Below are 26,315 nucleotides of genomic sequence, written 5' to 3' on the forward strand. Positions count from 1 at the left end.
TTTTTTATTCTACTCATATTTGGCAGTAAAATAGTTTAAATTAAAATAATTTAACACAAAATCACTTTGTGCGATAGTACAATGGTATCTTGTCCAAGATGTTTAAAAAGTTATGTTTAAAGTTTTGTTAGCATGTTTATTACTTGTTAATAAAGTCTACATGTTTTAGGATTGAGGCAACTATGTTTAAAGATGCCCTGTTTAAAGAGTTTTTGGTTTCTATGATGTTTTAGTTTTAGTTGTGGAGAAAATAGGAGGCAAGAGTATTATCTATGCTTAGTATTTTGAGTTCAGTATGCAAATCTCTCCATGTGTCCTGTAGTGTGTGCTGTTTGATTCCGGCCATCTATCTTTTCATTCTTCCATCCATCCAAGAAAAAAGATACCATGTATCTCTTTTACTGTTATTGGGTGTATTTAATTTATAAATTCATAAAATTGTAATAAATTGTGATACCAGTGTCAGGATTCCACGGTTGACAGCCAGGAGATTGTGACAAGATAAAAATTAAAAGCAGTGAATAAACTTTATTCCTCATCTTTTTATGTATGTTTGAAAATGGAGAAAAAGTTCAGAGAGAATTTTATGTGGGAGGAATGTCAAAGCCAGCACCATTTTTTTAAACAAAAAAGTCAAGATTTTATATTTCTGTCATTAGCAAACTATTTAAATTGTTAAAGAAATCATTATATGCATTGTCTAATTTTCCATGTCAAGTTTTCAAGACAGGAACAATGCATAGTGATTTTAGTAGCACATTAATAAGCTAATCCTTTTTTATAGCTGAAGTGTTTTTCTAAAGAAATAGAAATAAATTAACCCAAAAAGAGTCTAACTTTTGTTTTTATGCTACAGAAACTGGAGAATTTTTGAATAAAACAGGTCCTTCCCTATTGCATGTAATGGCTGAACTTGTTGCTAGTTAGAATAATATGTGAACTCCTCCTGCATAAAAAATACTTATAAAAAGTGATCCTAGGAAATGCTATTTAACTATTAACATAAGATCTTTTCATATCTTCATCAAACCTCATGTTTTTTAGGAATTACAATATCTAACAACAGTACAAAAAATTTAGGGAAAAAGGTTCTATTTACTTATGATGGGTGTTTTACTAAATGAGTGGGAAATTTTAAAATTTCTGACTCTTAAAACTGGAATTTTATTTTATTTCAGGCATTAAACAAATTCTAGTACTGAATATAATACTATTATGTTATTTATAATAACAAATATATAGGCTTTTTTAAGAACAGAGGAAGGACCAAAACTTAACAGTAATGCAAATGGCCTGCAATCCCTGAAGTCTATTGAATAACTTTGAAATGTTTTAGAAGTTTCTGTTGAACAAAGAAGAAAATGCTGATTTGTGAGGAAACCCTTTTTTATTTCACATATCAAGATTTATAGGTATAATAAAAAAACCTGAAGCAGAACGATTCTTGTGATAATTAGGGCTTGCTGAGATTCTGTTTTTTCATGCTTTCAGCTGACGCTGAGACTGTGAAATCTCCAGCTTTATATATTGCTATGTGAGTATGGTCTAGAAAAGAATTTGTACTGATTATTTCAGTTTTCCTTATATAATTTTATATAAAGTTTAAGACAGGATTTCAGAATCTGAAGGAACAGAAACTTTTTTTCTTGCTAGTATTAACTAAAAGCAGTAAGCAGTTCCCCCCACATTTTATACAAGAATTTTTTGTAATAATTTGAATATTTCTGTGTTTATATATATGAATGTCATTATACACAAATAGTTTATTTAAAACATTAAGCATTGGCATAAATTATTTAATGCTACTTTTCCTTTCCACTTTACCCATCTTTGTGGAATTTTGGAAAATGAATATGTGAAGGCAAATGAAAGACTTAAAAATGGGTTGGATCCAGGGGTGAAATGCTCCCGGTTTGGACCAGCTCGCCCAATCCGGCTGCTGGTTTGGAGGACCAGTAGCAAAAATCCCTGGCCCCGCCCCCTGCCTCTGCTCAGCCGGACCATCAGCAGAGTTTTTTTAAAAAAACTTTTAAAAGCAGTTTTTCTTCAGCCGAAAACATAAAAGTAAAAAAAAAGCATTTGAGGATCCCGCGGCTTAGCTGAGATCGGCAGAGCCTTTAAACTCTTTTTTAAAAAACGTTTTTAAAAAAAGTTTTAAAAGGCTCCTCTGGCGATCTCACCTGAGTTCCTCATCACCAGAACCTTTAAAAGGTTGTTGAACCTTTTCCTGAAGAGCTTGTTAAAACAACTATTTTAAGAGGTTCTGGGCTGCTATGAGGGAACTTCAGCTGAGATCGTCAGAGGAGCTTTTAAGATCTTTTTTTCCTCTAGCGATCCCAGATAAGTTTCCTGATCCTCACAGGCTTTTAAAAATATTTTTAACAGCCCCCACTTACAAGAGCCCCCACCCATGCTCATCCAATGCCCCCTCCTCACTTACCTATAATTACTGCTCCTTTCGGGCTGGCAACTCCATGCTTTACTTCAGCTACTGATTACAGCCTGCTTTGACTGCCTGCTTTGCTGAATGAGGAACTCTGGGAGTTGAAGTCCACAAACCTTAAAGTTATTAAGGTTGGAGAATCCTGATCTAAATAAATAAATAAATAAAATAATAAAATAAAATATTTGTGCAGCTTTCTGAGATTTGGTGTGTTTCTGTAGTGTTTCACTCTAACTACACAAACACACAGAATCTCACAAAGCTGTATGTGGCATTTTGTGTGTGTGTGTGTGTGTGTCAATTGTGTTCTGTGTGTGTAAAATGTGAAAGTGTGAGGTTCCTGCTTGTTGCAGGGGCCATTTTGCATGAAGTGCAGCTGCTTTTACATTGTGTGTGAGTCAGTTGTGTTGTGTTGTGTGTGTGTAAAGTGTGAAAGTTGGTTTTTGGTACCTCTTATTGTTTTGTATACATTGTTTATTATTTTTATTATTTATTGTTATTGGCCACGCCCACCCAGTCATCTGACCACCAAGCCACGCCCACCAATTAAGCCACGCTCACAGAACCGGTAGGGAAAATTTTTAGATTTCACCCCGGTTGGATCTGTCTGTCTGTCTGTCTGTCTATCTATCTATCTTTCTTACGGGTAGGGATAGCCTACACACATACACACAACCCTTAATGCTTCCTTAATAAGTGATAACCAATGCATCTATTCTGCTATCTTCTCCTTCCCTCTCACAAAAGCCAGAATAAAACATATGCATTCCATATGATTGCTTCCCAGTACAGATAAGCCTAGGGTCACTTCTAGTAAAGAGATAGGAAGTAATTCCAGAAACTATCTTTTGCTTTGAACTAATTATGGGACCGCCTACTGCCACCGATTGCCTCCCACCGACCCGTACGCTCTCACAGAGAGGGACTCCTTAGGGTGCCGTCCACCAGGCAGTGCCGGCTGGCGACACCCAGGGGAAGGGCCTTCTTTGTGGGGGCTCCCACCCTCTGGAATGAACTTCCCCCAGGACTCTGCCAACTTCCTGACCTTCAAACCTTTCGCCGCGAGCTTAAGACACACCTATTTATCTGCGCAGGACTGGCCTAGGATTTTAATTTTAATTTCTAAATTTAGTTTTTAAATGGGGTTTCTATTATTTTAATTATAATTTTAAATTTGGCCTAATTCAATAAGTTTTTTAAATACTGTTTTTACTGTGTATTTATTCTTGTGTTTTTATCAGGCTGTAAACCGCCCTGAGTCCTTCGGGAGATATGGCGGTATAAAAATTTGATTAAATAAATAAATAAATAAGTAAATTGATTGATTTTGCTTAGCCATCATATTCCTACATTTAAAATAAAATTTCTAATGGATCAGCTTTCGCTGGCTGATACGTAAGCCTAAATCATTTGTTTTTTTGAAAAACACTGTGTAGATTAGGATATAACTTAGTGGATATGTATGTATGTATTATGTATGTATGTATGTGTGTATATATATGTGTGTGTGTGTGTGCGTGCGCGCGCGGTTTCCTTGTACTGTCTGAAGATGATTTCTATTGCAGTTCTCTTGAATGACAGATGCTATATTAGTGCTTAATGGCACTGAGTTGAACAGTAGTTATTAGATTAGATATGAAGAACATCATTTGATAGAGCATGAACTGAAGCTACATGGCCTCTTTGGTACAGAACCTGTGCCTAGATTGTTTTTAATCTGTCTGGACCAAGTGCCGAGGGTGTAATCCCTTAAATGCAGTATTTGTGATATATGGTATCATTGTTTATTTTTGTTAAGAATAAATATAAATTATTTTCATGTAGCAAAAAAATTGAAACTTGCTGCCTATCTGTAATCCACAGAGATTGTAAAATAGAACAGTGATTTAATTTAGTAAATTAATTTTACTTTCCATGTTATGCGTATTCCATTGAAAAAGGCATTGATTGATAAAATATTCTCCCATTCTTTCTTGAATATGTATGTATGTATATACGTGTATGTGTGTGTGTGTATGTGTGTGTGTGCCTTTTCCCATATCTAGTCAATTTTACAAATTTTACAATTTTTCTTGGATCATCTGTTTTCCCTCCATCCATACACATTATTCATTATTAAGAATATTTATGAAATATTCATAAATTCAGAAACTGTGATCAAGCAACAATGCCCATAAGTATCTGATAATTTGCAATGCTCTTTGTCAGAGAATCTGGATTATAAGAAATCTGAATATCAGAAATGCAGTCTTTGAAATATTTTTTAAAGAATAGAATTCTAAATATGGTCAATAATTAACAAAATATTGCTGAATTTAAAAAAAAAATCAGTGTCATGGAACAAAAAGCTAGAAAATTTATTTTTTAAAAAAATTAAAATTAAATCAGAAACTTAAAATTTTCTAGTATAATGAATAAAGTAAAACACTGAAAACATTGAACAATGCTGTCTATAGCTATTCATTATCTCCTGTGTTGGTGATCTCAGTGTATACCCCTGTGTCTATGCAGCAAAATTTTGACACAGAATAACATATAAAGTATGTGAACTATAACTTGTATTAAATTCCTCAGGGTAACCAGGGCACCTATTTAATAATGATTGGAATAGCTATCCTTTCAGAGCAAAAAACACAAACACGTTCTACCTGATCTGCATAGTCACTGTATCTTGGATACTGATTTTTTTTTTTTGAGCCTTATAGAAAGGAGTTTTAAAGCAAGAACTGGTAAAAAACAAAAGCATTTATGTAATTGGAATAAGTATGAGAATACAAATATTTTGGAGGTGGTGAGCCTCTATTACCCTCAGTGACTAGGGAATCTTTGTAATATGGCTCAGCTCATATTGCAACTCTTTGTCTCCAATCTGTCAGCAAATTAATTCATTGGCCATAGCCAAACCCTAATTGAGCAGAAACTCAGGAGACAGACCAATTAGGCTATTGTACTCATCACATGCATCCACTTTCTAGTTTAACATTTATCCCTTTTAATTAGGAAAATCAACCCATTTAGAGAAGCTGATTTTTATCCGTATAAGTAGAATTAATTGCCAATTCCTTGCCTCCATCTTGGTGAGCCTTGACCAGTTTGTATGCTGTACCGGACACACATCTGGGTGTCATAAATGACAATTTTCAGAAACCCAGACTGCAATTTATCAAAACTAGAATCAGATCCCAGCTATGTTAATGTTGCATAACATAGCTGGGCAGCAGATTTGGGGCAAAGAATTTAATAGCAGCTAGGATAAAGCATCTTCATTGGCTTCAGTGCTGTATTAAAATGGCAGTTACATTGTTAAAGGCCGTATTGGAAGCATAAATTATAATAGGCTAATAGAGTTACAGCCATTTCTTTAATGACTGTTTGAAGTTACAATGACACTGAAAAAAATACCTATAACCATCCTTGAAATTATGACCATCATAGTACCACTATTGTCATGTGATCAGAATTCGGGTGCTTTGTAATCAGCATGCATTTAGAACAATTGCAATGTCTTGGGGTCATGCAGTTGCTGTTTGCAATCTTCCCAACCAGCTTCTGACAAACCAAGTCAATGGAGGAAACTAGATTTGCTTAATGACTTCATGATTCACTTAACAACTTTGAAAAAAAAGGTAATTAATTTGGACCTGACTCAACAACTGCTTTCCTTAGCAGCAGAAATTCTGGTCCTAATTGTAGTTGTAAGAACTACCTGTATTTAAGAATAGCCTGTGAGGATAAAATGGACCACACTAGTGAATACATCTTCCCTATCCATCACACCAGTATGATCAACTGGTATCCTACTTTCCTTTTTTATTCTATGGCTGTTGTATAAAATAAAATAACTGTATTTCCAATGTCTCTTATAAGAGCTGCAGTGGCACAGTGGTTAGAATGCAGTACTGCAGGCGACTTCTGCTGACTGCCGGCTGCCTGCAATTTGGCAGTTTGAATCTCACCAGGCTCAAGGTTGACTCAGCTTTCCATCCTTCTGAGGTCGGTAAAATGAGGACCCAGATTGTTGGGGGGCAATATGCTGACTCTGTAAACTGCTTAGAGGGGGCTGTAAAGCTTATATACCTGTGACGTGGTATAAGTGCTATTACTTTTGCTATTATTCTGTGAAGTTTTTTGATAAACAGATTTAGATAAGTTAGATTGTTATTAAAGCCTTTTTTCCTTTTTTATCTTTTGGCCATCTTTCATCTCTCTGTGTATCCCATTCCCTCCCTGATTTTGCTTGCCTTTTATCCCATGTCGCCAGTTAACTATTTTGATGTTTTGCTCAAACTTGTTGCTAGCTAACCTAAGTGGTTTGTGTGCTTTCTCTGATCTCAGGAGATAACAACATGCAAATACCCCCCTTTCAATATAAATATCCTTTCTATTGTTTTGCTAACAATGTAAGGAAACCTTTTCTCTTCCTCGTCACATTATTAGCTTCTGACTCATATTGCATAGGGCATGCAGTTTGAGGAGCAGAAAATACAGGTAGTTTGTGATTTAAAACATGTCAGTTAGTGATCGTTCGAAGTTGTAACAGCAGTGAAAAAAGTTACTTATGACCGTTTTCACACTTATGACCATTGCAGCATCCCCATAGTCACATGATCAAAATTTGGATGCTTGGCAACTGACTCATATTTATGATGGTTGCAGTGTCATGTGATAACTTTTTGTAACCTGACAAGCAAACTCAATGAGGAAGCCAGAATCACTTAACAATTGAGTTTTTAACGAATGTAGCAAGAAAAATCATAAAAATGGGACAAAATTCAAATGTGTCATTTAACAACAGTAATTTTGGGCTCAAGTCAAGGACTACCTGTACCCCTTGTTATCATATACATGTTTTTACTGATAAAATGGACACCTAACATCAAAAATGTCATCAAAAAAGCACAACAAAGAATATTCTTTCTACGCCAACTCAGAAAGCTCAAACTGCCCAAGGAGCTGCTGACACAGTACTACAGAGGAATTATTGAGTCTGTCATCTGCACCTCTATAACTGTCTGGTTTGGTTCTGCAACCCAACAAGAAAGACACAGACTTCAGAGGATAATTAGAACTGCAGAAAAAACAATTGCTACCAACCTGCCTTCCATTAAGGACCTGTATACTGCATGAGTCAAAAAAAGGGTTGTGAAAATGTTTACAGACCCCTCACATCCTGGAACATAAACTGTTTCAACTCCTACCCTCAAAACGATGCTATAGAGCACTGCACACCAGAACAACTAGACACAAGAACAGTTTTTCCCCGAACGCCATCACTCTGCTAAACAAATAATTCCCTCAACACTGTCAAACTAGTTAGTAAGTCTGCATTACTATTAATCTCATCGCTCCTATCACCCATCTCCTCCCACTTATCACTGTATGATGGTGTTGCTGGTATCCTTAAGGTTTATATTGACTGTTTTCCTATCACTATCATTAAGTATTGTACCTTATGATTCTTGACAAATGTATCTTTTCTTTTATGTACTCCGAGAGCATATGCACTAAGACAAATTCCTTGTATGTCCAATCACACTTGGCCAATAAAAAATTCTATTCTATTCTATTCTATTCTATTCTATTCTATTCTATTCTATTCTATTCTATTCTATTCTATTCTATATGAATAAAGAAATACCAATCTCATGATGTCGTTTTCTGGCTCCAGATGGGAACTAGATAGTGGAAACCCAGGACTGTAAACCTGGATGCTAAACAATCCATAAGTATTGACATACCATGAAGAATTTGCTCTCCCACCATTGACTGAATGGAACAAGTGTGTTGCTTCCATTACCTAATAAACTTTGTATTTTCTTACAATCCTGACAGCTATTGTTCATTGTATCTCCAGGAACTTCCCATGACAGATATTGCCATTCATAGCCATAGTTTGGTACGGTTAGAATATAACACAGTTAGTCTTTGGGCTGTTCTATCAAGACATTTAAAATACATGAAAAGCAACAGAATGTTTACATTTCATACAGAATATAAATAAATTGCAAGCCATTTTTTTCAGTTAGATTAAATATGTCTGCTTTTCATACTAAACATTGTATGCAATTGATTACATCCTTTTAGTCTCCCTTTATTTCTTTGTCAAATTTAACACAAAATATGTGTATATATTATATTGGACAATATAATAATATAGTATAATAAGTGGACTGGCGAATAGCTAAAGCTTCTGAACAATTCTGTCTTATCTTTTCCTTGATTTTTCAGTGGATTGGTGTGTTCAAGTCACTTACCAAAATTCAACTAGAAGCAGATTCAGTAGAGAAGATACTCACTAGAAATAAGTGAGATCTTCCCGTGTGTGCTTTGCAAACACAATCTAAACCAGCAAAGCTGGCTGAGGAATTCTGGGAGTTGAAGTCCACAAGTCTTAAAGTTGCCAAGGTTGGAGACCCCTGATCTAAACTACACTTTCCATCCATTCAATTAATCTGCCTCCAATTGTTCTGTTGTAAATAATTTTTGATAGTAACATTATTTTTTAAAAAAGATATGCTCCTATTTTTTATTGGTTATTTTTTATTGGTTATTATCTCCTAATATTTCCTCATATATATGTTTTATACTATATAATCTTTTTGTGTGGTGCTTATATATATTGTTGTAACAAAATAAATAAATGAAATAAATGAAATAAATAAGACTATATATACTCTCTTCTGGAATGGTAATCCAGAACATATATGAGCCTATTCAAGCGGCCAAGTTGTTTCTAGGATTACATAACTGCTTCAGAAGCTGCTCTCAGAAATCTCTATGAAGCCTCCTTCACTTTTTTTATTATTATTTAAATAAAGTGGGTTTGTTCCTGTACAGGCTGACAGAGACAATTAGGAACAGTTTCTAAGGCTGCTAATCTATTCTGGAAAATGACATAGTTATTGAAAAATGATGCTACTTTCTTGAATTTGCATAGCCTATTATCTAAAACGGGGAAATCTAAATGTCTGATAGTGATTATAATTTTATTTTTATCAAAACGGAACATAGAACCCTGTAGCATTAAAATCCTGTGAACATTTTAGTAGTTGTTAAGTACCTCAATTATATGCTAAAATGTTTTATGAATACATTGCAAAGTTTTGGGCTTCATTGTTTTTAAAAACAAGACATTACAATGTTTTGTTATTTATGCAGGAGTCTTTCCCCAACATAAAAAGTTTTGTTTTTTCACACAGACCACTAATACGTTTTCTTTCAGGATGTTCTACCTACTAGGTAGGCCTTGTTTAACTATGAAAGTAAACCAAATGTATACATTGTTCCACCCGGACTCCATCTGTGATTCTCTTGTCTTCACAATCTGTCATCTGTTTTTACTCTGTGAGTGCTTTTTCATTTTAGATGGGTGCTTTTGCTATGTCCCCCTTCCCCCAAAGTTATACTTAGTGTTAAGTGACATTGCCAAATCCTCAAGTTCAGCCAGGCAGATTTGACAAACTATCAGCTGAACACTACACTGAGACACTACACTGATGATCAGGGTATGCAATTAATAGAGACAGCTTCATTTCACAGTGCTGTGACTCTTGCTTTACTACTTGGAACCTTACAGTTATGGATTTCTGTTAGAAGCCCCTCCAGCAAATAAACCTGTCACACAGATATCAAAATTTTGTTTAACTCAACCATAAAGAATCTCCTTCTGTTCAAGTTCGATTTAACCTATGTCCTGTGTTACTATACAGTTATTTCATCCCAGAATGTTTTTAAACTCACCCATTCTCTCTCTCCCTCCCTCCCTCACCCCTCTCTCTCTCCACCCAACACCTATATTCACTCTTCTCCATACACACTAATATTATTTTTTTAAAACAACACATGAATTTTTTCATAGTTTTACATTTATACTTGGTTGACACTATTTTTTTAAAGGAATAATATAGGTTATTTTCCCCATAGGTAATAACCTTTGATAGTTTAGACGCTGGCGTAGTCACCTTTCAAAGCAATTACCCATTACTAGCCAGACCTATTCAAACATATTGCAACAAAGTCTTTTAAAATACCATTTTACTTTAGTGTTTTCCATATTTGGTGATTTATATCAGATGTCAACATTTTACAACTTAGCGCTATTATTTTCAATAGTATATACACTTTGTTTAATCTTTCAGGAATCAAATTTTGAGTTTATTTATTTATTTTACCATTTATTTATTCGTTTTGTGTACCGTGACATACTGCTATTTCAATTTTTCCCAAATTGTGTGTGTGTTTGGGCGGGGGGAGTTCCATCTTGACTAATTGATTTCTATCCAGGTATAGAATTAAGCTGTGATTGTCCAGATTCCAAAATCAGATGTATCTTATATGTAATTTTTCTCTGTTCCACTTTATGCTGAATGGTGTATGGAATGAATAGCACCTATCATTAGAGTCTTCACTTGTTTTCAGGAACAGGAGGCTGTATCCATACTATTTACATATGTACTAAATTTAAATGAACTCTCATTTGTATTGCATGTCTGACAATACTTAAAAACAGATTAAAAGCAATATAACAAAATTATAAGTAAATTAAATAGCAGTCAGGAAAAATAACCAAGTAACAAGAAGTAATAATGATTTGAAATAGGTAATAGAACCAAGCCTATTAATTTCTCTAAAACGGTGGCAAAATATCTGCTATTGACAATGGCTTGTAGAATGTAGACAATTGTAACATAGGCTATTTTTAATGCATATTTCCTATGTGTATAAACAACTGTTTCCCATTGGTCTATAAAAATGATAATGTTAAGAATTGAGTTTGACCCAGTCTTAAGCGATCAAACAAATTCCTGACCTAACTGAATTTATGCTAACCTCAACTGTTTCAGAATAGTCATGATTTAAATTAGTAAATAGTTTTTTTCCCCCAGTTTCATTTCTGAGCTCCTCTTAGATTAAAAGTGCTGGGAACTGTTAGGTCTTTTCTTCCTGGCCTAAAATTCTGTGAATGGCAGCTGGTATGAGATATAATCTGACTCCTCATTTATCCTCCCCTCTGCTCTTTTCATGCCTTGACTGGCATATTTTGAACAATAGACCATTTTGCAGGCGAAGTTCTGGTGTCCTAAGTGCTTTCTCTTAGTAGATGTGACTTAACATTTATTTTCATTCTAAGCTCTTCAGTCATCATGTCTTTAAATTAAAATTGCTTTGTTAATCTGCTTACTTAGAGGTAAGAACCAGTGAATGTAATAGACCTTCTGAATTGACATCTATAGGATTGTGCTGCCAGTTTAATTTAGTTATGCCATAGACTTTTGTGAACTGATTGCCATGGTGGAGATTTGCATATATATTAACTTTGTCATCACTTGATGATTTGAATATACCTATGAAGACTTGATATGTTTGCGCAAAAAGGTAATAGTCAGTAAAATTGACTGGATATGGGAAAAGACACACAGACACACAGAAACACACACGCACACACAGACACACACACGTGTGTATGTGTTTTTTCCCATATCCAGTCAATGTGATTATATATATATAATGAAAGAATTGGTGTATTAAACTATGATATTTACAAGTCATCATTTTAAAATGTAAAACTAAAGCAAGACCTTTTTCAGGCAGAGACATTTCTCTGTTGGGTAAACAATAGTGAATGAGTCAATTTTGATAGACATTATGAATATATATGACAGTTCCAGTATTATTCTCCGGAAAGAGAAAAACATATCTGAGAAATACTTGACAGGTGATAGCAAACGTTTTGCTGGTGTGCAGCCAGAAGATAGTTCTATTTGAAAATTTCATTCACACTATTGCTGAAGAACCATTAAAAGGCCTATGTATACTTTTGCATTCAGTTTAACTTTTTGATGGAAGCATACATAGCTTTTAAACACTATTGTCATTTCAAAGAAGTATATGGAAGATTATCTAGTTGAAATTATTAGTGTGACTAATTCTCATGTTCAGACTTAATTCCCTCTTAAGTCACTTATTGTAGATTTCTGGGTCTTTTTTTCTGCACTGTTTTCTTTCAGGAGTCCAGTAAATATGTCTTCCATACCAATTTAGCTTGGAGATCTAGGTTGTGTAATGGTTATGCTGATTTCTTAATATTAGTTCTATTTTTTATTGTTGTGCCTCAGCTTTTGAATGTGTGTGTTGTTTTTATAGTTGTGTGTTTTAATGATTTTCTTTACTGTGGTTAGTTGTCAGGAATTTGAGATAGGTGGATGTATAAAGTGAATAAATGAATGAATGGACAAATGAATGAATGAAAAAAAGAAACATTTTACAATGAGGCGGTTATTATTGTATAGTAGCTAGTCATATTTCCTGAAGTTTGGCACACATCCTACATACAGACCTACAAACACATACCATATAAGACCCTGTCTTATATTTTTTTTAAACCCTGAAATAAGTGCTTGGCCTTATTGCCATGCACTCAAAAGCCCATTTGGGCTTATTATCAGGGGATGTCTTATTTTGGGGAAAACAAAATATTAAAATATTAAATTTCACAGAACATGTTCTGTTATCTTTGTACAATTGTAGTGATAGTGACTACTACAAGAAGCTAAAGACTGGCATGGCCAATGCATTTTTCTTGCACTTGCCTCCTAATTTGAAAATAATGGTTTAGTTAATGGCCTGTCTTAATATATTCAGTTTAAGCATGATTCCATTACTTTGATAACTTAGTTGGCCGTTAATATTGTTATGAGGGACACATATTTAAAACAATACATGGTTGCTTTATTCTCTATGAACAAAGAGCTGCTCTGAACCCTACCTGGAGTGTTGCTTAAGTAACAGTCCTGGTGGATTTGTCTTTTGTGCATGCATATACATGTTCAGAATACCGGGAAAGATTCCTCCAAGCAGCCAGGCTGAGTCTTCAAAAGACTGTTCACTTGCAGCTTGTCCCTCCAAATATTTTTCACAACAGTTGTTTATTATGGTTTCAGCCAACTGAACAAACTGCAGGTGATTATAAATTGAATATTTCTTTTACTATGGTAGAAGGGATGAGACTCACATCTCAAAGATAAGGTCATTACTAGCATAAAGATAATATGTAAAGAATAGTTACAGGAATACAATCTTTTTTGAAAAAATATTTCTGTGCTTATGGAATTGTGAGGCAATTCATTGTGATAGCAATGAAGAGTTGATATTAAAATTCATGTTATCTCAGGATGGATATAAGCTAATAAAAAATGCTGAAAAATTTCATATTCTACTTTTGAAAATTGCATAAGGTCTTCAAGTACAATGTTTTGGAAATCCTTACAACAAATGTGTGAAACAACCAGAATTAATAATCTATATTATATGGAAACAGGTTTTTGATGAAAAAAAAACATATTGTTTATCCAGTCATGCAACTGGATATAAATTTATTAAATAAAATAAATTGATTTAACAAGTACAAGTAAACCTATAAGCCTGGGCTGCAAAAGTCTGAATGAGAACCGGATGATAGGAAAGTGATATAGAAAGTCCTACCATTTTAAGGCCATCTGTTGGAATCCAGATTTTTGCAGTCTGGTAGTTCTAAAATAATAGAATTCCAGTTCCAGACAAAAATGTGAATGTTTTGAATGTCTTCATTAAGAGCACATATCATATGTTTTCTCTATACCCAATACTGAGGTGTCTGTAAAAGAAGTTATATTTAAAATGATGCCTGTTTTGTTTCCTTCTTTCTTAGCCTGCGGACGTGGATTCTATAAGTCATCTTCACAAGATTTGCAGTGTTCCCGCTGCCCAATGCACAGTTTTTCAGACAGGGAAGGATCTTCGCGATGTGATTGTGAAGACAGCTATTATAGAGCACCTACTGATCCACCATATGTTGCATGCACAAGTGAGTTATTCTTCAGTTGCTTCCTATTGCTTAGCCAGTCACAATCATTGATTTCCACTTCTCCCATTTAGTTCTGTATTGGACACAAAGCAACAGTAGAAGCATTTTCAAATGCATTTTGCAAAATAGCAAAAGGGAGAAAGTTAGAAAGAAACAATGTAGAGTCTAATAAATTTAACGGCTATGTTTTTCGGCAGACGCTGAATAAACACATAACTGAAAGGAGAATATGATTCTTATAGATATTTTCAGCATGATATATCTAAGGTGGAACAGCATCAAATTAGCAGTTTCTGAGAAGAAAAATAAGCCATTGGTGGCTCAATTAATGAATATTTGCAGACTTCTCAAAAACAAAGCCGTATCCCATGTTTTTGTAAATCACATTACAGAAATTAAAAAAAAATACTTAAATTTATTCCAATTTAAGCATTTCAGAAGGAGAAAAAATTCATTTTGAGGAATTCTCTGTTAGTCAGCTTCAGAGGCCCATTAACTTACCCTTTAATTTCAGACAAGAAAAGCTGCAAAAAGGTCTTGAGTAAATACATAGAAAGTGCCTTTGTTTCCGTAGTGGAAAATAAATATGGCTTCTTGTCAATTGAATTCAAGTAGGAGTTTTCGGTAGTGTGTGGTAGATAAAATGAAAAGTTTAAAGCCTGGCGAGCTTTAGCTTGGGTAATTAAAACATGAGCTAAATTTTCCCTGCTGATTTTTCTTTCAATCTCTATCTCCCCCATCCCTGTTTTGTGTTTGTATTTAACAAAGGACCGCCATCTGCACCACAGAACCTTATTTTCAATATTAACCAAACTACTGTGAGTTTGGAGTGGAGCCCTCCTGCTGATAACGGAGGAAGAAATGATGTGACCTACAGGGTATTATGCAAGAGGTGCAGCTGGGAACAGGGTGAATGTGTTCCCTGTGGGAGCAATGTTGGATATATGCCCCAGCAAACTGGATTAGCAGACAACTATGTCACCGTCATGGACCTGTTAGCTCATGCTAACTATACTTTTGAAGTTGAAGCTTTAAATGGTGTCTCTGACTTAAGCCGTTCCCAGAGGCTTTTTGCAGCTGTTACCGTTACCACTGGTCAAGCAGGTAAGTCGTCATATTTTAGAGCACGTAGAACAAAGAGAACTATATTGTTAACAACTGAAAGGAGGCTTAATTCACTGCACACAAATGCATCCATCTCTACATCGCCAGTAGCACGTGTGTTATTTGTGTGATACTGATTGCATAGGTAGCTTTATGTCAGAGTATTTGGGTTTCTGATGGCCTGAAGTTTTCAAATTCTGAATGGTTGCCAGCCTGAATTTTGATGCAAATAGACTGGCTTACTAGTTAGGCTAGCTTACTAGTTAGCAAAAAAGACAACAGCTAGGCATGCCTAAGGCATCACCATTTTGGTCAATGACTTTAAATCAAATCAGATAAATAAAACATCTCTTTCTTTCTGCTGTGTGGAATAAGATAGAACTGTTAGCTTTATATAAACAATGTAATAGCTGAATACTTTGCAGCTCCATTAATTGAAATAGATAAGTTACAGGTTTGCTTAATTTTGCTTCAGTGGGGCTTCAAGGTGCTTAATGTTGGTTGAATTGTCCCTTGGGAGTTTAAATTATTTTTGCATGTGTTCTTAATTTATTAAGGAACGTCTAAAACAGAGAGACAGCATGATTTACTAATGCTTTCACTGTTCAATCAAGAAACTATGCGCCTTTTTTAAAGTACCGCCATCTAGTATTTTAAGAGTTATATTTAATTTTGAAATGATTTGAAGCCTTCAGTAAATACCTGATTTACTTAGTGCATTCAGTATTCATAATCTTCTTCCAAGATTATGCTTTCAGTTTATTTTGTAGCTTCAGTTATTTTATGATGAAATTCAGTGAGACTACAACAATTATTCTTTGTGGCTTATATTTATGATAATCTGACAGGTGAAATGTCAGGCAAAATCACATCAAACTAGAATGTCCCCAAAGGGGAAAATGTGTTTTAGTGATTTTGCATATTGAAATAGAAAACTTCCTATTCAGGTATGTGAAATAATAAATTGCTTGTTGATAAAATGGTGATTTGAGAATGCTGCGCTATTTGTGCCTTTTTATTGTTCGTGCAGAAGAGATTGGTAACTGTAGTTGCTTTCTGAGTTTTCAGTAAAATTCCTATGTGACATCCTTTTTTTTTCAAGGTTCAGATGAATAACTTTGGACTAGAGAGCTATTTTGGGAATATTGGATATTAGGTTATGCTTACAGTTGGCAAACTATATTCAGAGAATAAGATGGGATATGCATAAGAGATTAGATGAATTCTTTTTCTTTTGTTTCATTGCTTCTTTTCGTTTTCCCATAATCCTCAACCAGACATTTATGCAACCACATCTTTCCAAATGTTACTAGCAAGGAACCTCATATATGCAATTCCCAAGTAATCCATTCTTTCAGTGTGCCTGTTTTCACATTGTGTGGTAATTCTTGGAGTAATTTTTAAATAATTTTTAATGCAGAGCTTATTTTATTAGGCAAAAATATTTGTGCATATGACCTGTCAATAAATAGTTAATAATTAACTAATAGTATGTGTCAATTAATCACATTTATTTGCTTGGGATAGCTTCTCCTTGCTCCAGTGTAAGAAATAATCGGAATAAATAAGAAGGAAAATATACATTATCAGGGTAAATTAAGTATTGAATTAAGGGCCTTTTCCAGCTGTTGAGTTAGAGTACAGTGTAAGTGATGTAAATTTTGCCAATTCATATCATGTTTTATTGCCTCAGTAACTTGATTTTCCTTCAAGAAAATGCATGATGAAAGCTGCCCTTAAACAGAACATAGAATTAGGACTGGAAGGGACCTTGGAGGCTTCTAATCCAATCCTCTGCTCAAGGCAGGAGACCTTATGCCATCCCAGTCAAATGGTTGTCCAGTCATTTTTGAAAACCTCCAGTGACAATCTAAGGCCAATAAGAGAATAGCATAAAGGTTGGGGAGAGGGACTTGCTTTTACTTATAAGAATGTTTAAGAAAGACTCAAGAGTGTTTTATTCATGCACTGTGGACAAAATAAAGATAAGATCATGAGAACACAGAAATAATAGATGTTGGGAGAAATAATGTGATCTTCAACTGTTATCCTTTTTAATACTGTTGCTTAGACTCTATATTTGTGGAAATGGGAATAGCAACACTGTGCAACATTGTGATTGCGAAGATGATCTAACTTCCTTCATTAGAGAATTTCACAATTTGGATTCTATCACACAAAAGATCCTGAATGTTTTGTCTTAAAGTTGGCTAGGAAACTTATGGGATTTGAAATCTACATATCTTAAAGCTGCCAAATTTGAGAAGCAATTTGTTAAGCTCTTGATCAGTTTAGTTGTTCTTCTCTGCAACTTTGTCCTCATCAGTTGTCTTCAGGCTCTCAAAGCTACTTATGCCTACCAGGGTATCTCAGTAGAGTTTCTGAGGCATATATTCCTCTTGTTGTGGCTCCGGCCCCTGGGCGGGCCTCCTGGAGCCGGATGACTCGGAGAATGAGGAGGAGGAGCTGGCAAGGCCTCTTTCCTCCCCTGGATCTCCCTCCTCTCTGGCACCATCTCAGATTCCAGCTGCAGGCCAGGAGGAGGAGGAGGAGCTGACAAGGCCTCTTTCCCCTGACCCCTCCTCCTCCCTGGCAACGCCCCAAGAACCAGCTGCTGAGGATCAATCTTGGCTAGATGCGAAACAGCGATGCCGAGAGAAGCGTGTGCAGCAGAGGAAGGGGTGGGGCAGGCCCAGGAAGTGCTGAGTCATGGAGCCATACCCCACGGGGATAAAAGCAGGGAGAGTGCTCCATAGGCCCTTGTGTCAGACAAAGTTACAGACTACTGGCTCTTTGACTGCATTGGACTGAAGGCTGGGATTACTTGGGAGTGCTTTAAGATCATCCTGCAGACTCCTGGTTGCCCTGGCAATGATCTGTCGGCACGCTGCTAAGTGATAAGAACTTGGCTGGCACGTGAAGGAACGTTGCCAGAACTTTTGTTGTCAGAAGGAACCCAGCCAAGTGTAAATAAATTGCTGGCAGACCATTGTATTGTTTTGGGAAGGAAGGGACGGGACAGAACACCTTTGTTATTCCATTTACAGTGACTCTTGGGTAACTCTCAACTACTCTAACTACCCCATTGTGAAGAAATTTCTGGGCAAAGAGCACAACTTCCATTTCTCCTGTTGGACAAGAACTAAATTATACTCTCTCAGTTTGCCCATTCTTGGACTCTGTTTGTTCTATTCACCTTAAATTTGTAGCTGAGGATTTGGACTTTTATCTGTGCACTTGTATTATATGTTATTCTACTTTACCATTATTGTACTCCTTGTCTTGTGTTCTTACATTTTTATTCCTTGCTACATAACTTATATTTAATTAATGTGGACTGTAATATAGATTGATGCATCTATCCATTTTCATTTTGTACGATTTATTTTCTGGACCTATGCCTATAATAAATTATTTGATTTGGTTTGATATCAGCAGCTGTGGAAAATTCAGGAGAATAAATCAAAGTTTGCATAAAACACAGTATTCATACAGTTTCACCCAGACATGGAGTTGCATAGGTCTTTGTACAATTAAAAAAAAAATGTCCTGATGATGTAAATATTTTAATTGAAAGGAATATGAATAGAGAGAGATTGGGACTATGGTTTTGAGCAGATATGCATAACACAACCCTCTCAGTCACTTTTGTCTTCCTAGATAGGAAAACAGTCTGACAATAAATATTAAATTAATTTCAGTCAGTCTAGTATGAATTTACATTATTTTTTTATTTTTTATTTTAAAAAAAATCTTCTCCTTGATTTACAAGGTAAGATTTGGTTTAAAATATTTCTTAAAACAACTTTTTACTGGACTCATAAAAATTAATTATGTTATTTAGGCCCAAACCTAACATTGCAGATAGTCAGGACCACTGTATAAGACAGTCCTCCGCTTCTGTATTTCCCTTAAACACTTCTCACACCTTTTGAAACATCTCCTCATACTCATACTCCCAATTTTCCATGCTGCCAATTCAAAGAGAAAATATTTTTTAGTTTATTATTATTATAGTTTATGTATAGTTCAAATTCAAGTCCATATAGTGTCTCTTATTTCTTTTTTATTTCCAAGTAGTGTCCAATTCAGATATTCATTTAGACCATTCCAGTTTGTCTTTATTTTTTCCACTTCTTTTTGAAATTGTGCTCCACCTGTTTAAACAAATACTCCTTAAAACTTCCCACAATAGTCTGAATCCTTTATTCCTTCAGTCTTTAAAGCACTTGTTGCAATACTTCTTTTCCGCCAGCAGATCTCTCTCTCCAATCCACAAATCCCCAGGCAACAAAGTATCAATTTTAAATCCACAAAAACAGTACTTTCTCTTCTTCCATTAATACATTTTATTGTTAAAGAATATTCTCCCTCAGTTTTCTTTTTCTTATATTGTTTTTAATTTCCTCCAAATCCAATTTTAAATCCAGGTAGAAAGGAAAGTTTTCCTTTTTAGACTTTAGTTTTTTAAGTTCCTCTTTGTTTTTGTTTTTTTCCCTTCACTTTGAATTCCCAAGTGCCAATTAGCTGCTTATTTCAGGTTGGGACCTCTTTTAAGCTTCCATAAAATTTTTCTTCTTACTGTGAGTTGGCCAATCACTCACCCAGTAACAATACTCCATTCAATCACCGCTCCTGCACAAATCTTAGTCCAGTTGCCCCAGCTTGTAGTGGTCATTTCAATGGCCATCACCACCGCCGCCGGATCAAAGAGCTGCCTCCAACCCTTTGAGGAACTTGCCTGTTCCTCTTGGTCTTCTGAGGTGCCTCTCTTTCTTCCCCATCCCTCCAAGACGGTTCTGCTCTGAAGACCCTCCAACAGCAGTTTGTTTGGCTGGATTTTCACGAAGCTCGTCGGAGCTCGCTATTTTCCAGCCAGTATTACCATGACACTTCTGGTTTCCCCAAGTTGGGCATCTTGATGTACTAACCACAGTTAAGAACACTAGACTTCCCATTGTATGTCCAAACCATTCTCTAGAGCTGTTTGTTTATATTTCTTTCATGTTTGCTCATACATTCTAATCTTCAATACTTTACAGGACAAATAGACAATCTAATAGGAGAAGTAGTAAACACTATCTTACATACAGCTGTTTTACTACAGGTAGTCTTCGATATACAACCGCAATTGAGCCCAAAATTTCTGTTGCTAAGTGAAACATTTGTTAAATGAATTTTGGTCAATTTTACGACCTTTCTTGTCACATTTATTAAGTGAATTACTGCAGTTGTTAAATTAGTGACATGGTTGTTAAGTGAATCTGGTTTCTCTACTGACTTGCCTGTCAAAAGGTCATAAAAGTAGATAACATGACCCCAGAACACTGCAATCATCATAAATATGAGTAGGTAGCCAAGCATCTGAATTTTGATCATGTGATCATGGCAATGCCACAATGGTCCTAAGTATGAAAAATGGCCGTAAGTCATTTTTTTCTGTGCCCTTGTAACTTTGGATGGTCACTAAACAAAGTGTTGTAAGTCAAGGTTTACCTGTATTGGAAAACAGTGGGATTTCACTCTATTTCCATGCTGATGTTGCTGAATTACACTTATTGGGTATGTTGTGGGTGTTACATAGCTGGTGGCAACTTTTCTTTTACATCTTTCTTATAAATGAAGTTAGCCCACTAGAGAAGGAGTGTCAAAGTGGCAGCCCATGGGCCAGATGCGTCACGCACAGGCCACCTTCACCCCCAGCTCCGCAGATGGGGAAAAAATGTTGCAAAATGTTATGTGACGCCAATGTGACATGGCGAGTTTAATACCGATGTAATGCATAGAAAGTCAGCCCTTATACACATACTTAGGAGTTGGGAGGAAAATTTGGGGTGCATTTTACTTTACTTTACTTTACCCATTTTTTACTTTACCCATTTTGACTCATTGATTTTATGCAAATAAAGGCAAACATATATTTCCCAGGATAATGTTGCAGGATCCAGCCTGAGTTGGGTCACTAAGCTTTCAGGCTTGTACTGCTGGAGCCCATTATCAGAAAACTTCTCTCTCCCCAGAATATGTGCACTGTGCTATTCTATGTGCTGTAGAATAGAATATAATTTTTTTATTAGCCAAGTTTGATTGGACACACAAAGAATTTGTCTTGGTGCATATGTTCTCAGTGTACATAAAAGAAAAGATACATTCATCAACAATTCAAAGGTACTTAACACTTAATGATAGTCATAGGGTACAAATAAGCAATCTTTTTTGATGACGTTTTTGATGTTAGCTGTCCATAATCAACGATATAAATCAACGATATAAATCAATGATATAAATACCATATTTATATGGTTATATCATTGATTTTATGTTTGCATTTAGGAAGGAAAATCCATACATTTTAGGAAGAGAGGTGAGGTAATATATGATCATTTCATTTCAGAGAAGAATAGTCAGGAATGTCTATTAATTCAAACGTAGTGCAAAACCATAGGTATATACTGCCAGAATCAGAGAGAGGATGTTAGTTAATTTATAAAACATGATTCCAAAGATCTCAGACAAAAACAAACAAACAAACAAACTATGGTAATCTTAGAAGTGTTGCCACTGCTTGTCTCAGCTTTGCAACTTTCTTCTCTTCAGTGCAGGAGACGCCATAAGAAAGTCAAGTAATAATGCTACTATGAATATGTATACTTATATGTATACCTAATATCTATATGTATAAGAGCCACGGTGGCGCAGTAGTTAGAGTGCAGTACTAGAGGTTACTTCTGCTGATCACCGGCTGCCAGCAGTTTGGCAATTTGAATCCCATCAGGCTCAAGTTTGATTCAGTCTTCCATCCCTCTGAGGTGGGTAAAATGAGGACCCAGATTGTTGGGGGCAATATGCTGACTCTGTAACCACTTAGAGAGGGCTGTAAAGCACTGTGAAGCAGTATACAAGTCTAAGTGCTACTGCTATTGCTATACATTGTTCACATTTTTCTTCTGTGACTGACATGAAAAGCATGCTTTTTTAATTAGACTATTGTCTATGGAAACTTCTTTTCTTCATAAACAGAGTACCAAAACATTGGTACTTCATGAACAGAATACCAAAACATTTTCACCTTTCTCAATTTTTTAAATATTTCATTAGAATGTTACTTGCCTAGAAAAAGGGAGATTTCTGCTTGTTTGATTTATAAATAGGTTTTGCATCTTTGTTTAAAGCAAGATATTTTATTTAAAGATTATTAAGACCCGAAGAATGAAACCTATTTATTTTATTGTTCTGAGTGTTAATCAGTTTGCTGTATAAATTGTGGCCTCCACAGTTAAGGGGAAAGGAAATATTTTAGAGAGAATGATTGATGACTATAATTATGTCTAAGAAAGCTTGGAATTTAGTGGATAGACTTGACTTCTGTTCATGTTTGTGCAGTTACACATAACAAATATACATTTACTACGGAGGAAAAAAAAGAAAAATAGCCTGATTTATAGCTGTGTTAACTAGAATTCATATGATTCTTATTTATGTCCGTGATTGGTTGTACTATATGAAGCAGTAGTTACTTTATGTAGTCAGACTTGCTTTATGAGGGTAAACTTGTACCCTATATATTGCTATTGTGCAATTAAATTAGGTGGTTATATTCATAACAATAACCTATTATGTTATGTTGTTTGAGTTTATTTACTCTTCAGGGTTTTAGTCACAAAACACAAATCACTGCCTAGATAATATCAATTTATTTAAAGAAACGGGGAAAATGACATAAAATATATACAAGTCATTATTTCTTTTTTTGTTCTGTCTATGCAACATTGAATTTTAATGAAAGAAAGTAACCATGCCATAAAAAATTAGGAAAATTAATGCCAAATCAGAGGAGACTAAATGTGCAGATTATTACAATTAAATACCTCATCATTTGGAATAATACAGAGAAATTTTTGTGACAGATTTCAAGAAACAGTTGAGGTTATGGTGTACAGGATTCATTATATAATTATGTTCCAATATAATTAAAATGAAATTAACCATGCAGTTTTATAAATTGTTTTATAAAATATTTGTTTAGATCTATTTATCTATCTATCTATCATCTATCTAATTGTATATCAACTTTTATTGAAAATAAATGAGAAATTAATTTTTAAATTTAAATTTACATTCTTCCCCCATCTATTCATTCAAAAGCATAACTTCCTCAATGTCTGTTTTTAATTAAAAGGGGCCCCCCATATACTATTTTGAATGCCGTTTTCTAAAATATTCTCTTTTCCTGATGTAACATTCCCAAACATATGTTTTAAAGCAGCGGTCACCAACTGGTGGTCCGTGGACCACTGGTGGTCTGCGAGAAAATTTTGGTGGTCCCCAGAAAAATTTGCATTTTTTATGTTGCACTAAATCGAGGGTCCTCAAATTACAGCCCCTGGATTGGATATGTGCAATGAACGCTTGTGTTGCTTCAGAGAGCCTCCCCCTTCAAGGTCTTTTTGCGTGGGTCAAATGGGGGGCAGAAATTCCAACTTGATGCGGGGCTTTGGGCGAAGGCTAGATGGAAGTGCTGCTGGTGGCAAAGAGCTAAAGGACCTTATTCCAGTGGGACTGCACCATGTCCTGGAACTGGCTGGCCATCTCAGCCCGCTGAGCCTCCAGGCGCTGGGGCGAGTAGAGGCCGGTGAGTGCCCCTCGATGTGAGTGACATCAAGTTGGTCATGCTCACCCAGTCACATGACCACCTAGCCACACCCACCCAGCTGGTTATTAAGCAGATCATATTAGTGGTCCACGGGATTTAAAATTATGAATTTAGTGGTCCCTAAGGTCCGAAAGGTTGGGGACCCCTGTTTTAAAGGATTGTTTTTAATAGGACAAGGAATGGGTCATTCATTGGAATCTGGATAAATTGAAGATTTTTTAAAAATTTTTTTATAGCTAATAAGCCAGCCTTGTGTTTATATTTAAACATGGTGATCCAGCTATAACGGTAGACAAATATAGGTAGACTTATTGTAGAAGCCATAATTGGGACCTGCAACTTAGTTATTAAGAAGCTGTCACTATGTGAAACTGAAATTGTGCTTACAACCTTGCTTCGCTTTTTCTTTGTTTTTCAGACCTGCAAAGGTTGTAAATATGAACCTTGATTAAAGAATTATTTTTTCATCACCATTGTATAACTGTAAATGGTCTTTGTACGAGATGTTACTCGTACTACCTGTAGTACAAGGACTACCTGTAGATTGGAGTAGGCTACTCCTTATGTTCCAAATGTCAAGCACTACAAATACAGCAGAGGTAGATAAAGTTGCATATATAGGGTACTAAATGCTGTTACATATCAAAGTTTATCTTGTAAATGATATGCTATACTTTTTCAATTAACTGAGAAAAGTTTTATAGAAGCAGTACATGTATAATATTTTTTAAGAAAAGCATTTTGAAAAGTATAAAACAATGCCTTGCTCATAAAATTAATGTTCCTTTTTCAAGTTCATTTTTTGCATTTATCTGTTTTAACTGCTGTCTCTTGTACTTAAAAAAGGAATGCAGAATATTTATGCATGATATATAAACAAGCTTGAATTTACAATAAAATTATGCAATTACAATTTTCATATGTTTTTCTACACTATTATATGGCTAAGAAATCTTTCAAAAAAATCTTTATTCTATTATTTCTTTACATTTTAAACTTTATGTTCGAGTATTTCGACAATAAAGTACAATGATGCATGCTGTTCTTTTTTAAGTGTATTCCATACCATTTTATAGAAAAGGTTCTTTGACTGCTTTACGCTGCTTTAACCAAAATAACATTTATTACTCCCTGAGTTAACTTAATGTCAGCTACGTGACAGGATTTAGTAACCTATTTTATGCTCGAAGTAAATGAAAAATCAGTGGCTGTCTATGAAAAATAAGCTTCATATGAAAATAAGAAGTCCTGTCATTCCAATAATTATGGGGACTATCATTTTAATATGCTTATTTTCTTTAAAAAATATATATCAAATTGTAAACAAAGAATAGTGTTTCCTGCTTTAAATTTAGTTAACCACTAAATGTCTTCTAAATTTGTACTAGAATGGAATGGAATGGAATAGGAGTTGGAAGGGACCTTGGAGGTCTTCTAGTCCAGCCCCCTGCTCACGTAGCATGAAGAACTAGAATAAAATAAGTTTTTTGTTTGTTCTATTTTGTAGGATTAAGTAAAATCAGTGCTGGCATATATGTTACTAAGATAGTACAATACCCTAAATTAAAACAATACAAAAACATCAATGTATATTTAAAGACAATGTGCATGACCACCTTAAAAACAGAGTAGTTGGAAAAAAAAGATTGTTTAAACAAAAAAAAATGCTTTATGTCAGAGTCATATACTTAGGAAGCAGAATATTTTGATTGAGGGATGGATTGATTGATTTTTGTTTGTTTGATTGATTATATGCCATCAAGTCTGTTTTTACCTAGCTGCTAGTTCTCTCTCCTTCCACCTTCCCCAGCATCAAAACCTTTATATAATTTATCTAAAGGAGGATAATTTGAGACTAGTCGTTTTTGTGAGAACTCTGGTTCTTTTGTTCAATGATTAATTTGTCTGGTTTCTTGGCTGTTTGTGGTATTCTCAGGAGTCTATTCCAATACCAGAGTTCAAAAGCTACTCAGTATCTCCAAAATCCAACTTCTGCTTCCATAAAGTTCCGTAAAGAATACCATTTCCTGCACTGTTTTGATCTTTATAGATATAGAAATGTCATGCATCTGAATACCTTTCCTAAAGTCTTGATGTGTGCCAGATCTGCAGCATATTTCTTGACTTTTTGTTTCTTTACTGTTGGTGGTTTATCATTAAAGGCAGAAGCTAACCACCATTTCATTATCTTCATTGTCACTTCTAAAGCTCATTGTTCAACCTGTTGCTATAAGTTTGGTCTTCTTAGTATTTAATTGACTTTTAATATTCGG

At 35.0% G+C, this 26,315-nt stretch overlaps 1 protein-coding gene across 4 annotated transcripts in view; it reads left to right on the forward strand.

The window, feature by feature from the left end:
• EPHA7 (EPH receptor A7) overlaps nt 1-26,315 on the forward strand; it is a 182,848-nt gene that overhangs the window by 42,148 nt on the left and 114,385 nt on the right. For all 4 annotated transcript variants that reach the window (XM_058175230.1, XM_058175240.1, XM_058175256.1 and 1 more), the window contains exons 4-5: nt 14,130-14,285; nt 15,054-15,389. In XM_058175230.1, coding sequence (XP_058031213.1) covers nt 14,130-14,285; nt 15,054-15,389 — 492 coding nt within the window. The remainder of the gene's footprint in view (nt 1-14,129; nt 14,286-15,053; nt 15,390-26,315) is intronic.

This window comes from Ahaetulla prasina, chromosome 1 (assembly GCF_028640845.1).
Source record: "Ahaetulla prasina isolate Xishuangbanna chromosome 1, ASM2864084v1, whole genome shotgun sequence".
NCBI lineage: Eukaryota > Metazoa > Chordata > Lepidosauria > Squamata > Colubridae > Ahaetulla > Ahaetulla prasina.